Raw genomic sequence first — 21,473 nt, 5'->3', positions numbered from 1 at the left:
AAAGACTTTTGGAAAATGTTCAAAAAAAGATCACCAAATCCTAACGGAGAAACAATTGAATTAAATGAGTTCGTTGAACACTTTAAAAACCTGGCTAAAAACGAAGGTAATATAAATAATGAAAACAGTATAAATTTTGTTCGCAATTTCGACAGTAACCATAACTTTGAAAGTACCTACCCGGAGCTCGACAGATACATAACAATCGAGGAAATTATCATGGCAACAAAACGATTAGGAAATAATAAGGCATGTTCTTCGGACAATATAATATACGAATACTTTTGCCAATAAACGAAACTTTAAAGAAAGTGTTCATGTAATAGGTGATGCATTGGAATTGTTATTTAACCATATTCTCAAGTCCGGGAAATTTCCTCACAGCTGGTCAACGGGTCTGATTATCCCCCTTTATAAAAAAGGCGATCCTTCAATACCCAACAATTATAGAGGTATAACCCTTGTGAGTTGTTTTGCTAAGTTATTCACGAGTATACTCAATGAACGCTTACAAAATTGGCCTACAGCTTATGACATTTTAACTGACGCACAGTTCGGATTCAAACCGGGTTATAGTACGGTCGACGCATTATTTGTCCTTCAATCATTGATTGAAAGTCATATCAATAATAAACAAAAACTGTTTTGCTGCTTTGTCGATTATTTAAAGGCATATGACTTAACGGATCGCATGCATCTCTGGTTTAAGCTCATTAGGTCCGGTATCGATGGCAAACTCCTGTCCGTTTTTCGCTCTTTGTATAACCAGATTAAATTAGGTGTCAAACATATGAATAGTATTTCCGATTTATTTGAATCCGACATCGGGTTATTACAGGGAGAAATATGTTCGCCAATAATGTTTTCATTATTCTTAAATGACATTGAGTTGTACTTACAAGCTGATATAAATGCGGGCATTACAATTGATCAATTATCCATTTTTATTTTATGCTTTCCGGTGGTTTATAGAGAAATATCAGTGAATTAAAACTGATAATTTCACTGTTTCAAACAATGAAAATTATCAGTGAAAATTATCGATAATTTTCACTGTTTATGTTAAATGACGTCATTTTTTTGACGAAATGACGTCATTTTCCCAGCGAAATTCTTTAGTTAAACTCTTTAACAATGTATATAAACTTTGAAAAAAAGCATAAAATAAAAAGAAAATTTGTTGGGTTCAGTGGATTATCGATTTTAATTCACTCGTGATCATATAAAATATATATTTTCACTCGTGGCTGCGCCACTCGTGAAAATATTATTTTCTATGATCACTCGTGAATTAAAATCGATAATCCACCGAATCCAACAAATATCCTCTATATCTTCTATTATTCGCCGACGACGCAGTACTAATCTCAGAATCATCTGAGGGTTTACAATCATCCTTGAACAATTTGTTTGAGTATTGCACGAAGTGGAATATAACGGTGAATGTCGAAAAAACAAAAATTGTTATTTTTCATAAAGGCAGATTTAAAAAAGGCTATAGATGGGTGTACAATAATAATCCAATTGAAATCGTGAACAATTTTAATTATCTAGGAATAGTAGTTTCAAGCAGCGGCTCGTTTATACAAGCCACAAATACTTTATCAGCCAAAGCGCTTAGAGCGATGAACGCATTATTTACTGTTACAAAATCATTGAATGTATCTGTTAAAATAATGTTAAATCTGTTTGATGCATATGTTGCCTCGATCCTAAATTATGGAAGCGAGGTATGGGGGTTTACTAAAGCCGAAAATATTGAGCGTGTCCAACGCAAATTCTGTAAATGGCTTTTAAGTGTAAAAGCTTCTACTAATTCAAATGCTTTGTATGCCGAAGTAGGGAGATACCCGATGTATATATGTCGATATTTGCGAGTAGTTAAATATTTCTTAAAATTGTGCAACGAAAAATCTTCTAACTGTATTTTAAGTAAAATTATTCGTAAACAATTTAAAGAATCTTGTGATAATCCTCACTCCAAGTCATGGACATCAAACGTTCGGAAACTCTTGCAAGAGTCAGGTTTTAATGACGTATGGTTATATCCAGAATCGGTTAATGTTAACAGCTTTATTATAATGTTTCGCAATAGATTAAAAGATTTGTTTATTTCAAAATGGCGAATTGATGTAAATGACTCTCCATCACTATATTTGTACAAAGAATTGAAACCCATATTTGAAAGATCCATTTATTTAGACAAAATTGAAAATTCGAAATTTAGAAACATAATCGCAAAATTGAGATTATCTTCCCATGTTCTATTTATAGAAACTGGTAGGCACCAAAATATTCAAAGAAATGAAAGAACATGTACATTTTGTTCAATGAATGAAATTGAAGATGAGTACCATTTTGTTCTTATATGTCCTTTATATGATAATATTAGAAATACATGTATACCTGTTTTTTTACAAAAGAAGACCAAGTATGTTTAAATTTGTACAATTGTTGAATGAGACTAGAAAATCTGTATTGATACGTCTAGCTAATTTTTGTATAAAAGCATTTAAACTTAGAGTCGAAAATTTATAGTCTTATGAGAGAATAGTTTTTTCCCCAAAATTGTCAATTTGTGATTTTGTAAATAATTTATAACTGCATAATGTCTATATTTTATTTTTCTCAATCACTAACGGATCATAATCATTTACTTAACTTTGTTTAACAATTAAGAGCCTTCTCTTTCTCTTTCATATTGCATTCTCACAAAAATCATCTATGTGTAAAAATGCATAAACATTTGTTGTTAGTTTGACGCATGTGTATGTATATGTATTTATGATTGATTTATTGTTTTTGACGATGAGCTGTATATGCTTAAGTCGCAAATAAACTATCTGTTCTGTTCTGTTAAACCGAAGAAATCGTTAATTCGAAGTGATTATATACAGTATAGACTATACCAAACCAAAAGGGAAAGCACCTTGCATTGATTTTTCAACAAATAATAGCACGGTCTTTCAACATTTCTAGTGTTCATTCTTAGCTTAAAATGCCAACTTTCTTTTAAAATTATGTGTAACGTTCCAAACTTCTCTGTGACTGATTCGTATAAATGATAAAACATTTAATCTTATTCTAAAAAGTATAGTTTGTATTAATGTTTCATATAAAACAGGGGGTTCAAACGACAGAACGTACAATTTGACAGACACAAATTGTGCAAAATTGTATATAATATGTCAATTTGCACCAGGAACTAAATACATTTTTATGTAAGTTCTATGAGAACAAAAAAATCAATACATTATTGAATGAACAACATGGACCAATAATTTATTTGTACAATTAAGTGGGATAAGACTTACGACACAGAAAAATCTGTAAGTAAAAGCTATGACATATATATTATTTCAAAGGATCTGTCTAAATATCCGCGATAAGAAACGTTGATCATGTAGCACGTGAGTGTGTCCTTGCAGGGCCGTACGCAGGAATTTTTGACGGGGGGGGGGGGGGGGCCGGGGAGGGTGCGGTAGGTGTCTCCCCTACATATTTTTTTTTTTACATTTTGGCACTATTCGTGGATTCGTGGTGCATTTTAATGCTTCAAAACTTATTTTGATACATAAATTTACGGAATATAACAAGTAAATCAGCACCTTTCTGAAGTCTAAAGCTTTAAACATTGGTGCGAATTTCACACCAATGTTTAAAGCATTAGATTTCAGAAATGTACCTGATGTTTGATAAGTAAAGAGGGCAAACTTTGAAAATCAAAAACCGTTCTAAAGAAATGTATCATAGAGTATGACTGACATATAACCACTATACTATTTTCTCTTTGAACTCACCTCCTCTAAAGTTTCAAAGTACATTCCTCATAAAATGTTTAAAATATATGTATATTACACAGTTTTACTTTCACCACCATCAACATAGATAAACCATCAAAATTGTCTACAACTGCTAGATAAGTTTGGACCTAGAAATGTTTTCTATAATCACCGTTTTCCGTAAGTTTTTTTTATGAAACTATTTAAGATTGTTTGCTGATTTTTGGTATATGATTCTACCTTCAAGACTAACAGATAAAGTGTGAAATTTGGACAATTTATATTTGACGAAGTTATGGGCCTTGAACTTACATTTTTCTCTATAAAAACCGTTTCCCGGCACCGTCCGTCAGGCATTTAACTCTCCAAACTTTTTTTCGAAACGCTTTAAGATATTGACCTTATATTTGGTATGTGAGTCTACCTTCATGACTTTCGGATCAAGAATAACTTTAGTTCCGGTCCATAAATTTTGGCGAAGTTATGGGCCTTGGACTTAGGCAAAGAAACTTTCCGGTTCATATTAATGCCAATTATCCATAGCACCTCTCTAATTGCTTCCAACATTACTTGTTTTTCACAAATTATTAACGTCAGCAATTTTCAGACCTACGACCTCCTGTATCATTTGCTTCCATTTGCTGCTTCTCTTTCCTTTGCCAATCAAAAAAAGTGTTACATTAACCATCGATTAAGGATCACAAGTGGACTGATCAGGGTTGTGTGTACAGGGCGATAAGAAAACATTGCTTTCATTGGCCAATCAAAAGAAGTGTTACATTAACCATCGATAGATGAAGAATTAAGGATCACAAGGGGACTGATCAGGGATGTGTGTACAAGGCGATAAGAAAACATCGCCTATGGGTTTATCTTCAATGACGAGTAAAATAGAGTTAATCCCCTTGTTCCTCAGGACAATAAAATACATATCCGCTCTTGTATTGAGTCAATGTGTACTGTTGGCCTTTTCACGAGAGAAAAATTGCAAAAGGCTGATTATTAAACAAATCCTAACTTGACAGCCAGCTGGGGGGAGGGGGCGGGTACCAGGGCCCCTGGCCTGCGTACGGGCCTGCTTTGTCAGCGTTATACTTTGTTGAATCAAATAAGGCCCGGTTAGAGTTTTGATAAATTTTAATCTTAATTCGTTGCTATTGTCGTAGACTTAATAGACGACCTATTGAATAAATAATATACATTGACTTGGAAGATATACTATTTCTAATTATGCTCATGTCGTTTACAAATTTCATCAAACGTATAATGCTATTTTACGAATCAAATTCTAAGTTGGACCGATTAAAAAAAGAACATTGCGGTTTTAAGGATCTTCTTCATTCGTACCTTTTAAAAGTATTATATTTGGTTTTTGAGTACGTGTTCATGTGGTTTTCCAGAAAACTAACTTAAGCTTAGTCTTTCGTCATGTGACAAAATTAACTTACTTATTTGAAGACAAACGTCTACAGAAATCATGAACACAATTAACAGCAATATTGTCCTCCTATGGTACATGAACACTATATGAAGATGAAATTTAACCTTTAAAAGATTGGCCTATCGTATTGGGGTTCATCAGTCACAAATTATCTTTATAACCCTGAATACGCGCATACCATCACCATATCATACGTGTACAAACTGCAAACATTGAGAGATATAAAATAACCGGTAATACACAAACTGAAGTTTTCGTTGAAGCTTCATCAAGTAAGTAGACATATATTAGATATATTAAAACCGTATTTTGACTTGTCATAGTTCTAAAGACTTCATAATATAAAAATTATTGCAATAACAAAACTGCAAAATAACTTAACAAAAGACACGGCCGTTAATCACGCGCGCCACCTCTTTTTTAAGATGCATTAATAAATGAGCCAATGCTACTTCCGAGGTGGCGCTCAGGTCCGGATGTTTTGAAATTTAACGGATAATTTTACAGGGTGATTAGGTTTTAAATGTTTTTTCAATATGTTTCGCATTATTTTTAAAAATCGGCAAATGTAGTGCAGAAACATACAATCTCCGCCCATTTGGAAACATAGCTATAACTGATGTCCAGCGGTACTTTCATACATATCTTGTGGTGCCAGTTCTTTGTGTGGTGTCTTTTAGTGTAAGACCATTTAAACACTTTGTAGTTGATACGGTTATTGTCCATACTATTTAACCGGAACCAGTTAGTGAGAATCGACTTCCACTGCCGTGCATATGGGGGAAGCCAACCCATATCTCCAGTTATTCCCGCGTTAGGTGTATATTTTCCCACTCCGAGGTAGAAACGACACGCTCTATGATGTACGGCATTGATAGAGGCATAGTCCTGGGTTCCCCATATAGCTGCCCCATAACTTATAGTTGGCCACACTATACTGTCGTACAGTTTGGTATAGATATAATATGGCATTCCACCAATGATATACCATCCACCATGATTTGAACTTTGATATAAGCAGTCCTGAGGCTCGAGTCGCCGACTTAGCGACATACTTGGCCGTTACACTATAGTCTAAAAATTCTGACAAAACAAGTCCGAGATATCGGTATTCAGTAACACATTCAAGTTCATTGTTATTACATGTGAATCTATAATTTGTTTTCACAACATTTTTATTTCGAAAATGCATTATTTTACTTTTGTTTGTATTGATAGTCATTTTATTGGAGGTACACCACGATCCTAAAATATCAAGGAGAATCTGTAGGTCACTCTCAGTCTCAGCAATGAGTACGAGGTCGTCAGCGTAAAGTAAGTGATTAAAAATCATTTTTTCTATATGAACGGCTATTCCTGACTGGTTAAGACGCAGGCTAAGGTCATTGAGAAAGAGATCAAACAATGTAGTTGACCGTAAACATCCTTGTTTTAAACCGATATTTTGGCCAAACCAGTCGGTTCTATACGAGTTGACATTTACAGCACATTTCACATTTGCGTACAAAGATTGGATAGCACTGAGTAGTTTCCCTTGAATCCCGTGTTTTTCTAGTTTTGACCACAGAATGCGCCTCTGGATCCGGTCATACGCCTTAGAATAGTCCACGCAGGCTATGAAGGTTGATTGCTTATTCTTTTTACGACATTCAATAATATCAGTCAATGTTGATAACTGGTCTATTGTGCTTCGTTTACGCCGAAAACCATTTTGTTCGTCGGCGAAAACGTTATTATCTTCGGCCCACTTCGTAAGTCTATTATTTATCACCGCACAATATGCTTTGTAAATCGATCCCGTTACTGCAATACCCCGGTAATTGGTTGGGTCTCTTTTGTCAGACATAGGGTTTTTTAAAACCGGTGTAATTAAGCAGACACAGAAGAGTCTATGCAGTAAATGTATACAGGGTTCCGACTGAATAACTTCAACTGGTATTTCATCGTGCCCCGGGGCCTTGTTTTTATTAAGGGATCTCACAGCTATGTGTACATCATGCAAGCTAATGCCTAGATTCAGCTGTTCTGTATTATGGTGCTCCAAAATGTTAACTGTGTCATTATTCTCATCAAAATGAGTGTCCGTTTCACAGTTAAGTAAGGTTTGGAAAGCATGTTTCCATTTAAATAATATTTTACCAATGTCATTTGTTAAGGAACCATCTTCTTGTACTGTTTCCATTGGAATGTGTTTATTACGTTCCGAGCCTAAGCCTATTTTCCCAATCGATTTCCAAAACTCGCCAGATTTATTGTCCTCGCACGCTTTTAATAAGCTTTCTTGTGATTCAAACACATATTGGCGTTTGCGTCGTTGTACACTTTTGTCAAAAAGTTTACGCTTTTCAACGTATTGTGACTTGAGCGTTCTCTTAGCATTTATATCCTTACATTTCAGCCATGCGCTTTCCCTTTTGCACATATCTTTCCATAAAACTGACAAATTTTCGTTCCACAATTGCTTACGGTTACGTCTCTTTTTGTTACTATGACCATCAGGAAGAGTTATAACCTTTGGTTTCAGATATTTATTCATTTCACTTTTTATAATGCCTGAAAAATCGTTGTATGCATCGTCTATACATGTTTGTGTATGTTGATTTGATTCAAGCACATTTATTTTATCATCCAGCATAGCAATAATGTCTGGCGTATTCATAAATTTTTTTGGTATATTTGTTTTTTCATACTTTGTTCTTTTGGTCTGTGGGTACATATCATTATAGGGGTGTTTTACTGTCTCTGGGCAACTTGCACATTTCAATTCTTTATTCCACGATATTACAGAATGGTCTGGAATACATTTGCATTTTTCAAAAAATGATGGAGCCAATGCAAATTACAATGAGGCGGCGCTCAGATTAAAGCCGCACAACTTATTTGCCATAGTAAATTTAAGTATAAATATGAAACATATTTTATCTTTGCCAATTAGAATATATCTGGTGGTTACAAGGTAGAAATCCGTAGAAATCCGTCTTTTTGCGCTTTAAAACTTAAAAATAATCTTGTTTGTCGAAATGGACGCATGCGTCTAGAAATCCTACTTTCGGTTTTAAGAGCAGTACCGTTTGAAAAAAAAATAATTTGCTTGCTAACAAGGCTATAGATTTAATTTTATATATGCCAATGAGAATATATCTGGTGGTTACAAAGTAGAAATCCGTCTTTTTGCGCTTTAAATCTTAAAAATGATTGCGTTTGTCGAAATGGACGTATACGTATTGAAATCCTACTTTCGGTTTTAAAGCGGTACCGTTTGAAAAATAATAAATCACTTGCTAACTAGGCTAGAATATATCTTGTGGTTACAAGGTAGAAATCCGCCTTTTTGCGCTTTAAAACTTAAAAATAATCGCTTTTGTCGAAATGGACGTATACATATAGAAATCCTACTTTCGGTTTTAAAAGCGGTTTACCGTTTGAAAAATTATTACATTATTTTTGTAAGTTGACTACTTCAGCACAGTTGAGTCGCATGCGTTTTTAATTAGAAAAAAGTAGTTTTCCAATAATGTATTGATGGATTTAAACATTATATTTTATAACATGCAGTTATAGTAGTAGTAGCAGTAGAAGTAGCAGCCAGCAGCAATAGCAGCAGCAGTAGTAGTAGTAGTAGTAGTAGTAGTAGTAGTAGTAGTAGTAGTAGTAGTAGTTGTAGTAGTAGTAGTTGTAGTAGTAGTAGTAATAGTAGTAGTAGTAGTAGTAGTATAGTGCTGAATGGGTCAAGGTCCCCCGGGTACTACTTCCCCGTACCCCGGGTACTTTGAAGCATACTTCAAAGTACTCGGGTACTTTGACGCATACTTCAAAGTACCCGGGGTACGGGGAAGTATACTTTAAAGTACCCGGGGTACGGGGAAGAATAACCCGGAAAAAAATCGTACCAAAATTTTTCGTATCCAATTTTTTTTCGTACCCAATTTTTTTAGTACCCACATTTTTTTGTTAACCAAAATTTTCGTACGCAATTTTTTTTTCTTACCCAATTTTTTTTCGTACCCAATTTTTTTTCGCACTGAATTTTTTTTCGTACCCAATTTTGTTTTCGTACCCAAATATTTTTTTGCAAAATTTTTTCGTACCCAAAATTGTCGTACCCACATTTTTTTCGTACCCAAAATTTTCGTAACCAATTTTTTTTCGTACCCCAAATTATCATACCCACATTTTTTTCGTACCAAAAATTTTCGTACCAACATTATTTTTCGTAACCAAAATTTTCGTACCTACATTTTTTTTCGTAACCAAAATGTTCGTATCCACATTTTTGACATGTGGGTACGAACATTTTTGGAACGAAAAAAAATGTGGCCACGAATATTTGGGTACGAAAGAAAATTGGGTAAGAAAATTGTGGGTAAGAAAAAAATGTGGGTACGAAAACAAAATTGGGTACGAAAATTTTGGTTACCAAAAAAATTGGGTACTAAAAAATTGGGTACGAAAAAAAATTGGGTACGAAAAATATAGGGTACGAATTTTTTTCCGGGTGCGGGGAAGTAGTGCCCGGGGGGACCTCGCCCCATTTAGCAGCAGTAGTAGTAGTAGTAGTAGTAGTAGTAGTAGTAGTAGTAGTAGTAGTAGTAGAAGTAGTAGTAGTAGTAGTAGTAGTAGTAGTAGTAGTAGTAGTAGTAGTAGTAGTAGTAGTAGTAGTAGTAGTAGTAGTAGTTGTTGTTGTAGTAGAAGTAGTAGTAGTAGAAGTAGTAGTAGTAGTAGTTGTTGTTTTGATAGTAGTTTTGGCAGTAGTAGTAGCAGTATTAAATGCTTTTCAAAATTAAGTAAATTACGTTAACGATTGCGTTTATTGTTGATTAGATATAAATGGAGCAGGACTTGGTTCGCGACGCTCACGGAGGCGAGAATGACCCCAATCATGAACAAATAATCAACGAAACAAGTGAAGATACCACACCTGGGGAATACTGTATGGTGTGCCAATTTGCAACACCATGCGAGTTACCAAGACCTGGAGAAAATAACAAACAAAAAGCTGCATTATTATTATTACCCGGGGATCATATAGAACTTCCTAGGACTGGATTGTGTCGTTGCATTGGAAAACATCATGCAATTGTTGAATCATTTAAGCATAATGGAGACGGAAAAGGAACAATTAAGGCTATTCACGTCAATTATGAGATGAACGAATATAAAGTGTTAGAATCGGTTTTGAAAGATCACACAGGTAATGACAACCTGGATTTAAAATCTGTTAAGCGAATAGATTATCCAAAAAGGAAATACGATAGAGATTCGACACTGCAGAGGGCAAAAGATTATTTACACGCGTTCATGAATGCTCCCGGTGAGCAACCATTAAACCCGCAGGCATTAAAAAATTTGTCAACATTTAAATACAATATTTTGGTTAAAAACTGTGAACATTTTGCAGTAGCATGCGTTAATGGTCACACAAATTTTGTACAAGACAGAAGTTTGGCGGAGAGTACATCCATACAGAGCGTTTTCTACATGTGGTTCTTCATTCATTTAATATCATTTGCAACGATGACCACTTTTTACATTGTGAATGTCCTGATATATGTTAAATTTGGTAACAATCTGAAAGCTTTGGGAAACGTGTTGAACTGTTTTCATTCTTGTTTCGTTGGCAAGCATTATTTGTTTTTCTATACTGTGTGTGACTGGATTACTGTATTGACGTTTGGTATATTCATAATTATTATCCACGTGGCTGCATACTGTTATCATTCTAAGTGCAGGTCAACATATATATGCAGTCGATGTCGATATGCGACGCGTATTACCATGGTATGTAAACTAACCTGCTTTATCGTATTTGAAATAATTAACATCTTTATTGAAGAAGGATGGTCAAAGCTTTTTAAAATGATTCCCTTTGCTCCAGGGATAGTCACGTTAGTGATTGGGAGTTTAATTCAGTCATTTCTTATATACTTTGTGCTACCTTATTTAATTACACGTGTGCTATTTTGGTGCATACCAAGAGTTGGCTGCTGTAGATGTTGTTGCGAAATTATAGACAAGAATACAGTGTTCCGTTTAATGTATTCTTAAACAAGTTATTCAAACATCCACAAGCTGAATTATTTCATTTGATTTCAATATAGATAAATATTTTTCAAGTGACAGATTTATATCCGAGTTCAGATTCAAGAATGGATAATGTGTGTCAATCAGAACAGATTGTGTGTACATATGATTGGTGATTCAACATGAAATTCTTTTTTTTTAATAATCCTTTGTTTAATGTAGTAAATCTTACAATAAATGACGTTTTGTAAAATATGTAAAATCACTACATACATTTTATGCATAACAACTGGAAATTTTCAATGATAAAACTTGCTGCTTCAAACAATTCAAACATATTAAAAAAGTTTGTTCGTTCAATAATTTCAATAATTAATATCCTTGATGTTGTGACACTTGTATACTAATAATTATAATGCAAACTATAGCTATATATTTCCTGGTTTAATCGTTGATATAATAATTAAAATATGCAATAAACGGAATCGGATGAACTGAGTTTACTGTTAATAAAAATCCGGACGATGTGAAAGTCGTGAACTCTGTTAAATTGTACATATTTAAAGTATAAAGTATAGCTTATATACGTTTATGTATCTGTCAAGCCCAGCTTAATTACATAGAAATCTTGAAATACCATTATTGGTAAATATTCAAATGAAGTTGCATATATGTACGCTATATACACATAGATGCATTAATACAATGATGTGACTTAGATGTATTTAGTTTTATAACTGTAAAAATGATACATATGCATGCTATGAATGTGTATAGGTTTCCTAAACGATGTCACGCACATTAACCCATAGAACATGTACCCATAGTTTGTAATCATTTTATCATGTTTCAGGTCATTAATAAAACAATTGTATAATACTAAGATTAAACTGTGCATTCCTTGATTTACTTTAATTTTTAAACTGCAAGTTAAGAAAGTCATTATAATAAACATGTGTATACAATCTCAGATTAAGTTCTGCGTTAATGATTTATTAAATCATTTGTTTTAAATATTTACTGTAAATAATTTCATTTTGAAAAATCGGTATTCCTCATCCTATTGCAAATTATTATAATCGCATGTCTTGTCAGTTAATAAGTAGACATTAAATGTACAGATGCAGCATTAGATGCAATTATTTACTCACTTCATACCTTACCAAGTTATCCAGTGAATAGCCCTATTGTCCAACTTCTATCTTTTACCATTACTTATAAATTGTAAAATACATATAATTATTATGTATGCTATGAGCTTGTATAAGATTTACTGCTGAATAAATGTTGTTGTTGTTATTAATTATATAAATCTAATACACATAGTGCATACACATATTTAATGGAAAGTATGGAATAAAACACGTGCTTAATTTTTTTAACAGTTATTAAATGATAAGATGATCGGATTGTATTTTAAATGTTTTTAAGTAGTTTAGTATTTTTGTTTTTTGTTTTTAAACACATGGCCCAACAGGAATATACATTTATGTCAAATGTATTGTATTGTTGTGTATTTATTTATTATATTAAATCTGTATGTAGCATATTTTCTATATAATGAGTATTTCTATTGACAGTTCAATATGATTAATTTATAGTAGCTTATTTTTTAATTCAGTCATTTAACTATTAAAACCATGAATTGATGTTTTTGATTTTTTGATGAACATAATCAATTATAAATTGCTTTATTAATTTTAAACGTAATTGATCACATTGAAGATATCTAAACAAATACAATTATACGTTTTAACTTTAGGGACTTTGTTATGGAAGAGTACACACTTGCATGAATTATTAAAAAAATATGTTAGATGTTTTTGTGTTTTATTTGAAATTAAAACCAAAGTATTATCTGAACGGCTTATCTCAAATACTGAAAACGTATGCTTTATATATTAATGAAAACACGAAAAAGCAGTATTTGTTATCTGATAAAGACTAATTACCTAAGTAAGTATACTCGCAAGTTCTTCAAGGGGACTTCATAGGCAAATATTCTTTTACTGCATTACCGAATGGTTTAATAAACAATTTGTGTAGCAACATCACGCACGTTTTTATTAAATTGTTTAAGGAAGCAATTGTATAATAAAGAGTGATGTCTATATGATGTAAAGTAAGCTATCATAATACTTGTTCAGGAAAGTGCTATGGAATAAATTATTGAACAAGGGCTGTTTGTAAAACATGCATGCCCCCCATATGAGCTGTCCGTTGTACTGGCAGCCATTGTGTGAATACGACTTTTGTCACTGTGACCTTGACCTTTGACCTAGTGACCTGAAAATCAATAGGGTCATCTGCAAGTCACGATCAATGTACCTATGAAGTGTCATGATCCTAGGCAAAAGCGTTCTTGAGTTATCATCCGAAAATCATTTAACTATTTCGGGTCACCGTGACCTTGACCTTCGACATTGTGACCTCAAAATCAATAGGGGTCATCTGCGAGTCATGATCAATCTATCTATGAAGTTTCATGATCCTAGGCATATGCGTTCTTGAGTTATCATCCAAAAATCATTTTACTATTTCGGGTCACCGTAACCTTGACCTTTGACCTAGTGACCTAAAAATCAATAGGAGTCATTTGCGAGTCATGATCAATCTACCTATAAAGTTTCATGATCATAGGCATATGCGTTCTTGAATTATCATCCGAAAATCATTTTACTATTTCGGGTCACCGTGACCTTGACCTTTGACCTAGTGACCTCAAAATCAATAGGGATTATCTGCAAGTCATGATCAATCTACCCATGAAGTTTCATGATCCTAGGCGTATGCGTTCTTGAGATATCATCCGGAAACCATTTTACTATTTCGGGTCACCGTTACCTTGACCTTTGACCTAGTGACCTCAAAATCAATAGGGGTCATCTGCGAGTCATGATCAATCTACCCATGAAGTTTCATGATCCTAGGCGTATGCGTTCTTGAGTTATCATCCGGAAACCATTTTACTATTTCGGGTCACCGTGACCTTGACCTTTGACCTAGTGACCTCAAAATCAATAGGGGTCATCTGCGAGTCATGATCAAACTACCCATGAAGTTTCATGATCCTAGGCGTATGCGTTCTTGAGTTATCATCCGGAAACCATTTTACTATTTCGGGTCACCGTGACCTTGACCTTTGACCTAGTAACCTCAAAATCAATAGGGGTCATCTGCAAGTCATGATTAATGTACCGATGAAGTTTCATGATCCTAGGCCCAAGCGTTCTTGAGTTATCATCTGACAACCACCTGGTGGACGGACGGACCGACCGACCTACCGACCGACCGACATGAGCAAAGCAATATACCCCCTCTTCTTCGAAGGGGGCATAATAACACGTTTGTAAACTATAAAGTTAAGTAACTAGAGTGTTAATAAATTGTGCATGTTCGGTACGTAATTGCTAAGAGATATCTTAACCGTTCGCGAGGTTTGTGTTCAGTTATAAAATGAAAATGCATAAACACTCGAGTAATGCATTTCTTGAATGAACCTGATTATAAGAGTACAATAAACAAGTGGTGTAATTGCTATGTGTATTAATTTTGGTGCTTATTAGCATATTTTTGAGTGAAGTAATACATCTGTGAATGTTTTTTAATAATGGGATGTAAACTGCACTTTTAAATTATCATATTTATGTAGATGTTCACATAAGATATAACATAATCGAACTATTAATATTATATAAATTTACAAGTAACATTAAATGAATTATCATACACATATGATTTTAAAACAATTACGCTTTTGTCGTTTTGTAGTACATGATACAAATTATATACAATGTGATGAACAACTAATTATATGATAAGAAATTGAGGAACTTCTAAATAAATGTGTATAAAAACTTTGCATTTAAAGTATGATGTATGAATTGATTGACTTTGTCTGATTAAACAAATTATGTATTGGTGTAAACCATATAGTCTTGTTTTTTTTATGTCATTACGTGAAATTGTATCGGTATTAGCTTGTTTGTTTTTCTTCATTTACACAGCATTTTGCAATGTTGTAGCAGAATGTCCCTTGACTATTTTATATATTTATCTTAAATCTTAACCCAGTTAATTGTACCAGCATACACCATTTGTAAGGGAAATAACACTTAGGAAACAATTTTCGACATGGAATATATAGGAATAATGAAATAGTAAATCATTATCAGGAGATCTTTGGTATGAATCTGCGCCTGTCCTGTATTCAATACAAAAGACACATTTCCTATTCAATTCAGGACGATACATACAACAAGACGTAAACGACTAAACAAATCAAAGCGCTGAAGGCACTGAAGTTGTTCGCTATTGCAAAATCTTAGACGCAACTCATTTTTCAAAATTATGTTATACAGATGTAGATTTTTTAATCGCAAGTTTGAAATAAACACAACCCATTAAAATTAATACACAGTGTGTCTTAACGCACAGGTCGAGAGGTGTGTGCACGGTTTATCATCTTATTTATGTTATAAAGATAACTTATACAAAATAACAACATCATGTATCTATTTTGACGTTCTGAAAGCATTAAAAATATGATGAAAATGGTATAATGAGAACCAGTTAATATAAAATAAAATGTGCAATCATCATCATATTAAATGAATATTGTTGGAATACTGAATACCTCTCACACTAAAAATAAAATTGCATGATGGCAATTCCCTTTCCAAAACTTTTTTGACACCATATACAATTCAAAATATACAAGAAGATAATTGATGAAAAAAATCAAAAAAAATCTGCGAGCAGTAGTTTTTACTCACAAATTATGTAGTCATAAAGACAGCGCTGTTTACCCTTACTTTGTTGTCGATGCATTACTTGTTACCCTAGTAGTTCACACGGTGTCAACGTTTACATCGGTATAGAATACTCGTGCGCTTTTTCGGCGTGGCTGTTTATCCAGCGTTTTAACCTTAAATGACCTATAAATAACGCTAGAAGGCACGAATGAATACATTCGAATATTTTATAGGCTGATTCGAGAGATTATCGCTGAAATATGGCTGCATCACTGTGTCTGTGTGCAGCGTAAAGGATGAGCACTGTCCAATGTACGGAATTCCGGACAACTCTCTGCATGTTTAAACGACACATAGACACAATTTGTGGCCCAGTTAAAATTACGCGTTAAAATCCACCTCGTAGAATTTAAGGTTCTGTTTTCGGTCACTAAATCTTCAGGAGGAGACATATTTGACTATCGATAAACACAGTTTTGCTTTCAAAATGAGGAAAAAACAACCGAATTATAGTGTCGCGTTCAGAGAGAATCGTGTTATTATTTAACCACAAATGTTTGCCGTCCTCGGTCAGCACGTCTGGAAATCGTTCCTGAACGCCTGAATAGGCTACCCTTATTTGCAAGTTTGCTGTATTTTCATTTTTTAATTCCATTTTATATCGAAATGCATTGTGCTAACATATGCAATTTACAACTTGCAATGAGATTTAAAAAGACCCGCGTCATGCAAAAAATAGTCTAATGCCATATGCACCCATAATACCTATAGCCCACCACCCAGCCTGCACATCTCTCAGTCTGGTCAGGAGATACATTATGAGACCATAAAACCTTGATGGATTTTATAGCGGACGGCATCGTCTCCGAAACGCCATACTTCCCATTTTCGCATGACGCGGCTTTGAATGCTTGGAGAGAAAACTGCTTGTTAACTATTAACATACGATATATTTCGATAGTGGAGGAATAAACTCATAATAAGCAATGTGAGGACACATTTGATGTGAACTCCCGTAGTATATAATTTGTATATACTAACACTAATGTGTGGTTTGACTATAATAACACACATTTCATGCGGTGAATATGCGACTTACAAGTGAAAACACACACACACACACACACACACACACACACACAATAGTTTAACTTTTGTTTTCAATTAAATTATTGAGAAATGAAAATTAAAAACTTTATTTGAAAGTCAGCATTTTCATGTTAATTGTTTACTGAGAACTGTGAATATAAACAAGCTTAACCTTATACTATTCCGTTGTTATCACCCGTGCAATTTAGAATATACGAGATATCGCCGCTACCTGTTGAGAACAAAAGAACGTTTGCCAGACATATCAAATTTAACCGCGCTGTAGTATCAAGTACTATCAACGAGTTTACGCAACAGCCGCGTGATAGTGTATTTGGACTCTCGATATCACACTATACTTGTTTATCGCAGTAGTTTTATTTTCCCGCATCTATTAATAGCCTCAGATTATGAATGACCTGTGCTGAACCAAAATACCCCGTGATTAAGAAGCACCAGATAGTAGACTATTTTAATAATTCATAAACATTCTCTTCCGCGACACGTATATTTCTAACATTGTTTACTGATTCTTTTCTATATACGCTCCGTTTAAAAATATTCCATATAACACCATAGTCACATTATGTTTCCATGTGCGAAAGAATATAATTGAAGAAATCAAACCTCTGGCAAATTATACAACTCTCTCTCGTCGCGGATGCGGCAGATGCGGCAGTTCTCAGGTTATCGTAGTTAAGAAAAACTGGCTTGAAATGCGTGATATAAACCTTAGTTGTTCGCAAGCGAACAACTAAAAACGCACACAGTATCAACCGCTATTATTTAATTAAAGCTATCATTGGTTGATATAATGGACCGGCGTTATTTGTACTAGTGTGATAAGTGGGGTTTTCTAAACTCGAGCGAATTCCGGGTTCAGTCTAACCTCCGAACATTTCCCAGCCATATCAGACCCCCCCCCCCTCCGCGGTACTACCAGAAACCAGTCAAGCGCTATCAAAGATGATACGCAAAAGACGCATGCTAGCGTATTGCAATCTCGACACCGCATTTCTATTCAGCAGTCGCCTATTAATAGCCTCAGATTTGGAATGAACTTTGCTGCGGTCAGGTCGGACCTTAAAGACCTCTTGAAGAGGCCGGTAGGACTTGTAAATAAACTCTGAGACACACACATGAATTTTGCTGCGGAAAAATACCACTTGCCTGACGTAGCATATAGTGGACTTTTTTAATAATTCATAAACTTACTCTTGAGCGACACGAATAGCTCAAAAAAAGTTTTTTTACTTTTTGTATAAATGATCCTTTCAACATTATTTCATTTAACACGATATTCATATTATGTTTCATTTTGTAAATGATTGTAGTTCAAGAACTGAAACAACGCCGCGAATTATTTCTCCGAGCGTATGCAGGCAGTGATCAGGTTTCGGTTCATGAGCAAATCTGGCTTACAAAACTTGCTCTTTACCTTAGTTGTTCGCAAGCGAACAACTTAAAATGAACCGCGCCTTGGGAAACCAGACAAATTGCGTGTGCGTAAAGTGTCGTTTCAGATCAAATATACCGGGTAAGCCTATGAGTCCGCACCGGCTAATCTGGAACGACACTCTTCGATGTTATGGCCTTTTGAGTTGAAACGAAATCTCTTCTAAACGAATATCAAGTTTAGGCGGAAAGTGTCGTCCCTGAAAAGCATTTTCGGACTGCCCATGCTCATCTGGGACGATCTCCACGCATAATATTAAGTCCGGTTTTCATAGAACGCGACACAAATACATATAATGATTGACGGGAAACTCGTGTACTTTCATTAGCTATGCATTGTCGCCGTTCGGTCGCGTGTAGGTTATACTATATAGTATATTTTTGTGTTGTGAACCATGTGCCCATTTCCACTAGAAGACGTTTGATTAGGGTTACGAAGGGTATTGCAACATACCAGAGGCGTCAAATTAAAGCGAGGACCCTTATTCCTTTCTGACCGTCATAGCCTACTTCCATGTGGCTCGGTTTTACTTCTCATGCGAAAGACGATTAAGTACCCTAGGGCTGAGCCAGGAATCGAACTTGATTTCTGGATTAATCGAGCTACCAAAACATATAGACTAGGGATTCGCTATTGGCGTTCGACCGCATTCAAATTACAAATGTTTAATCTCAAAATATTGTTTTTTAGTTAAAACGTTTACATACTTAAATGATAAAACGTTAATTGTGATAGTTCAGTGTCGCAGAAATGGTCGATTCCAATGTGGAACCCATACAGAGACCCACACATATACATGACTTTACTCGCTGTTTGCATTGCTGGATATAAAAAAAATCACATTTTTTGCATGAGAATTGCTTACCGTAAGAATAATTATTTGTGTGACTCAAAATGTTCGGACATACGGGTTTTCGTCAATAATGTATGACTCTAAATTTTTGGACTGCACATTTAACAGCGCTATTTTACCATATTTCTTCCTTGATTCCGATTACCTGATTCACTTCCATCATGCGTTTTTATGACTTTTATCCGGTCATAAAACATAGCACGTGACTGTAATGACGGTAGTAAAGATTTGCTTACAGGAATATTTTGAAATATCGTAAGCACAACAGAACATTTAGTTTAAACCTTTAAAGTGCACCTTTATTACAAGTACCTGTTAATCATCTGCACCACTCCCAGCACGCCGTCCTTCCCGTTGATGGGCATGCACAGGATGTTCCGCGTGGTATATCCGGTACGCTTGTCAATGTCAGTGTTGAAGCGGTCGTCCTTGTATGCGTCCTTGATGTTCACGACCTACAATATGTGTTGTGTTCTGAGAAAACTGTGCATAATGCATGTGCGTAAAGTGTCGTCCCAGATTAGCCTGTGCAGTCCGCACAGGCTAATCAGGGATGATACTTTCCGCCAAAAATGGATTTTTGCTAAGAAGGGACTTCATTTTAACAAAAAATGTCATACAAGCGGAAAGTGTCGTCCCTGATTAGCCTGTGCAGTTCACACAGGCTAATCTGGGACGACACTTTAAGCACATTCATTATGCCCATTTTTCTCGGAACACGACACATATGGTCGCAATGTTTCCTAAATGCCTTCACATTTCCTATAATCAAAAGCTACTACTACTGTTGCTGTCACCACTTCTACACTTCTATTGTAAATATTGTATCTAGGTTTTTCCTTTTTTATTTAATTAGTTGGCATCGATTATTAATTTGAATGCAGGTTAAAGTAGAAAAAAATACTGGTGAACATAGCACAAATAAATAAGTAATATTCAAAAATCGTGTTAATAATGAACCATTTTACTTGTTACGATAGTGGTTACTGCTATCCGCTCGTTATGGATGAACGCTGCGTTAAGTTCAAAAGGTGAGCACCCTACCTCCCCGGTTCGAGCCACGAAGCCGGCTATGCCCTTGTCGCGCGGGAACCGGATCTGCGACTTCTTGGTGTAGATGGGAAGCCCCTCGGTGCTCATCTTGCCTTCATCAAAGTAGTCCGCATACAGCTCATCCCTGCGGTACATTGACTTTTTCTAGTTTAAATATATTTATTAAAAATGCACTTTGTTATTCTTTTCATAATGTATAAACTGTGTTGTCGCTTATCGTTCGACCTATATTTAATTTAAGTGTCGAAAACACTTTATTGCAAATTTCTAATGATATAAATCGTTTGTATAATCATCCCGTTCAATTATTGGTGTTGTGATTTTAAATAAGAAAGCTTATACGCCACTACACAACGACAAACAATTTTAAAAATCAAAAATCATTTTTTCAATATGCAAAACTACTGTAAATAAATGCAAGATGCGTAGCAAGAATTACATGTTTGATTTAATGTCAGTGAACCGTGACATTTTCTCAATGTTTCAGACCACCAGTTTGTCAAAGCTATCAACATCTTGGATGGTCAAGCTAAATAGAATTGACCCAGCAAATCACAACTGTCCTGTTGCCATATCATATTACATTGGTTTTTTAAATGTTAAATTCTCTCTTCATTTCCATAAACATAGTATTTACTGGCACAAAAACAAAGGCTTATACATCATTATGAATGAACATGTGTCAAAAATTCAATTTGTAAGTCTCTTAACTGGACAGTGTGGAAACAGAATAAAATATGGGCTGTCCGTTGTAGTGGCAGCCATTGTATGAATACGTTTTTTGTCACTGTGACCTTGACCTTTGACCTAGTGACCTGAAAATCAATAGGGGTCATCTGCGAGTCACGATCAATGTACCTATGAAGTGTCATGATCCTAGGCAAAAGCGTTTTTGAGTTATCATCCGGAAACCATTTTACTATTTCGGGTCACCGTGACCTTGACCTTTGACCTAGTGACCTCAAAAGCAATAGGGGTCTTCTGCGAGTCAAGATCAATCTACCTATGAAGTGTCATGATCCTA

At 34.8% G+C, this 21,473-nt stretch overlaps 1 protein-coding gene across 1 annotated transcript in view; it reads right to left on the bottom strand.

Annotated features, from left to right (window-relative positions):
* Nucleotides 1–21,473, bottom strand: part of LOC127876337 (cAMP and cAMP-inhibited cGMP 3',5'-cyclic phosphodiesterase 10A-like) — a 46,480-nt gene that overhangs the window by 20,564 nt on the left and 4,443 nt on the right. Inside the window, exons 3-4 of the mRNA XM_052421443.1 lie at nucleotides 20,441–20,573; nucleotides 19,709–19,851 (exon numbers count right to left, since the gene is read on the bottom strand). Coding sequence (XP_052277403.1) covers nucleotides 19,709–19,851; nucleotides 20,441–20,573 — 276 coding nt within the window. The remainder of the gene's footprint in view (nucleotides 1–19,708; nucleotides 19,852–20,440; nucleotides 20,574–21,473) is intronic.

Source organism: Dreissena polymorpha, chromosome 4 (assembly GCF_020536995.1).
Source record: "Dreissena polymorpha isolate Duluth1 chromosome 4, UMN_Dpol_1.0, whole genome shotgun sequence".
Lineage (NCBI taxonomy): Eukaryota > Metazoa > Mollusca > Bivalvia > Myida > Dreissenidae > Dreissena > Dreissena polymorpha.
The sequence above is the reverse complement of the archived record's forward strand: the minus strand, read 5'-3'. Positions and strand labels throughout refer to the sequence as shown.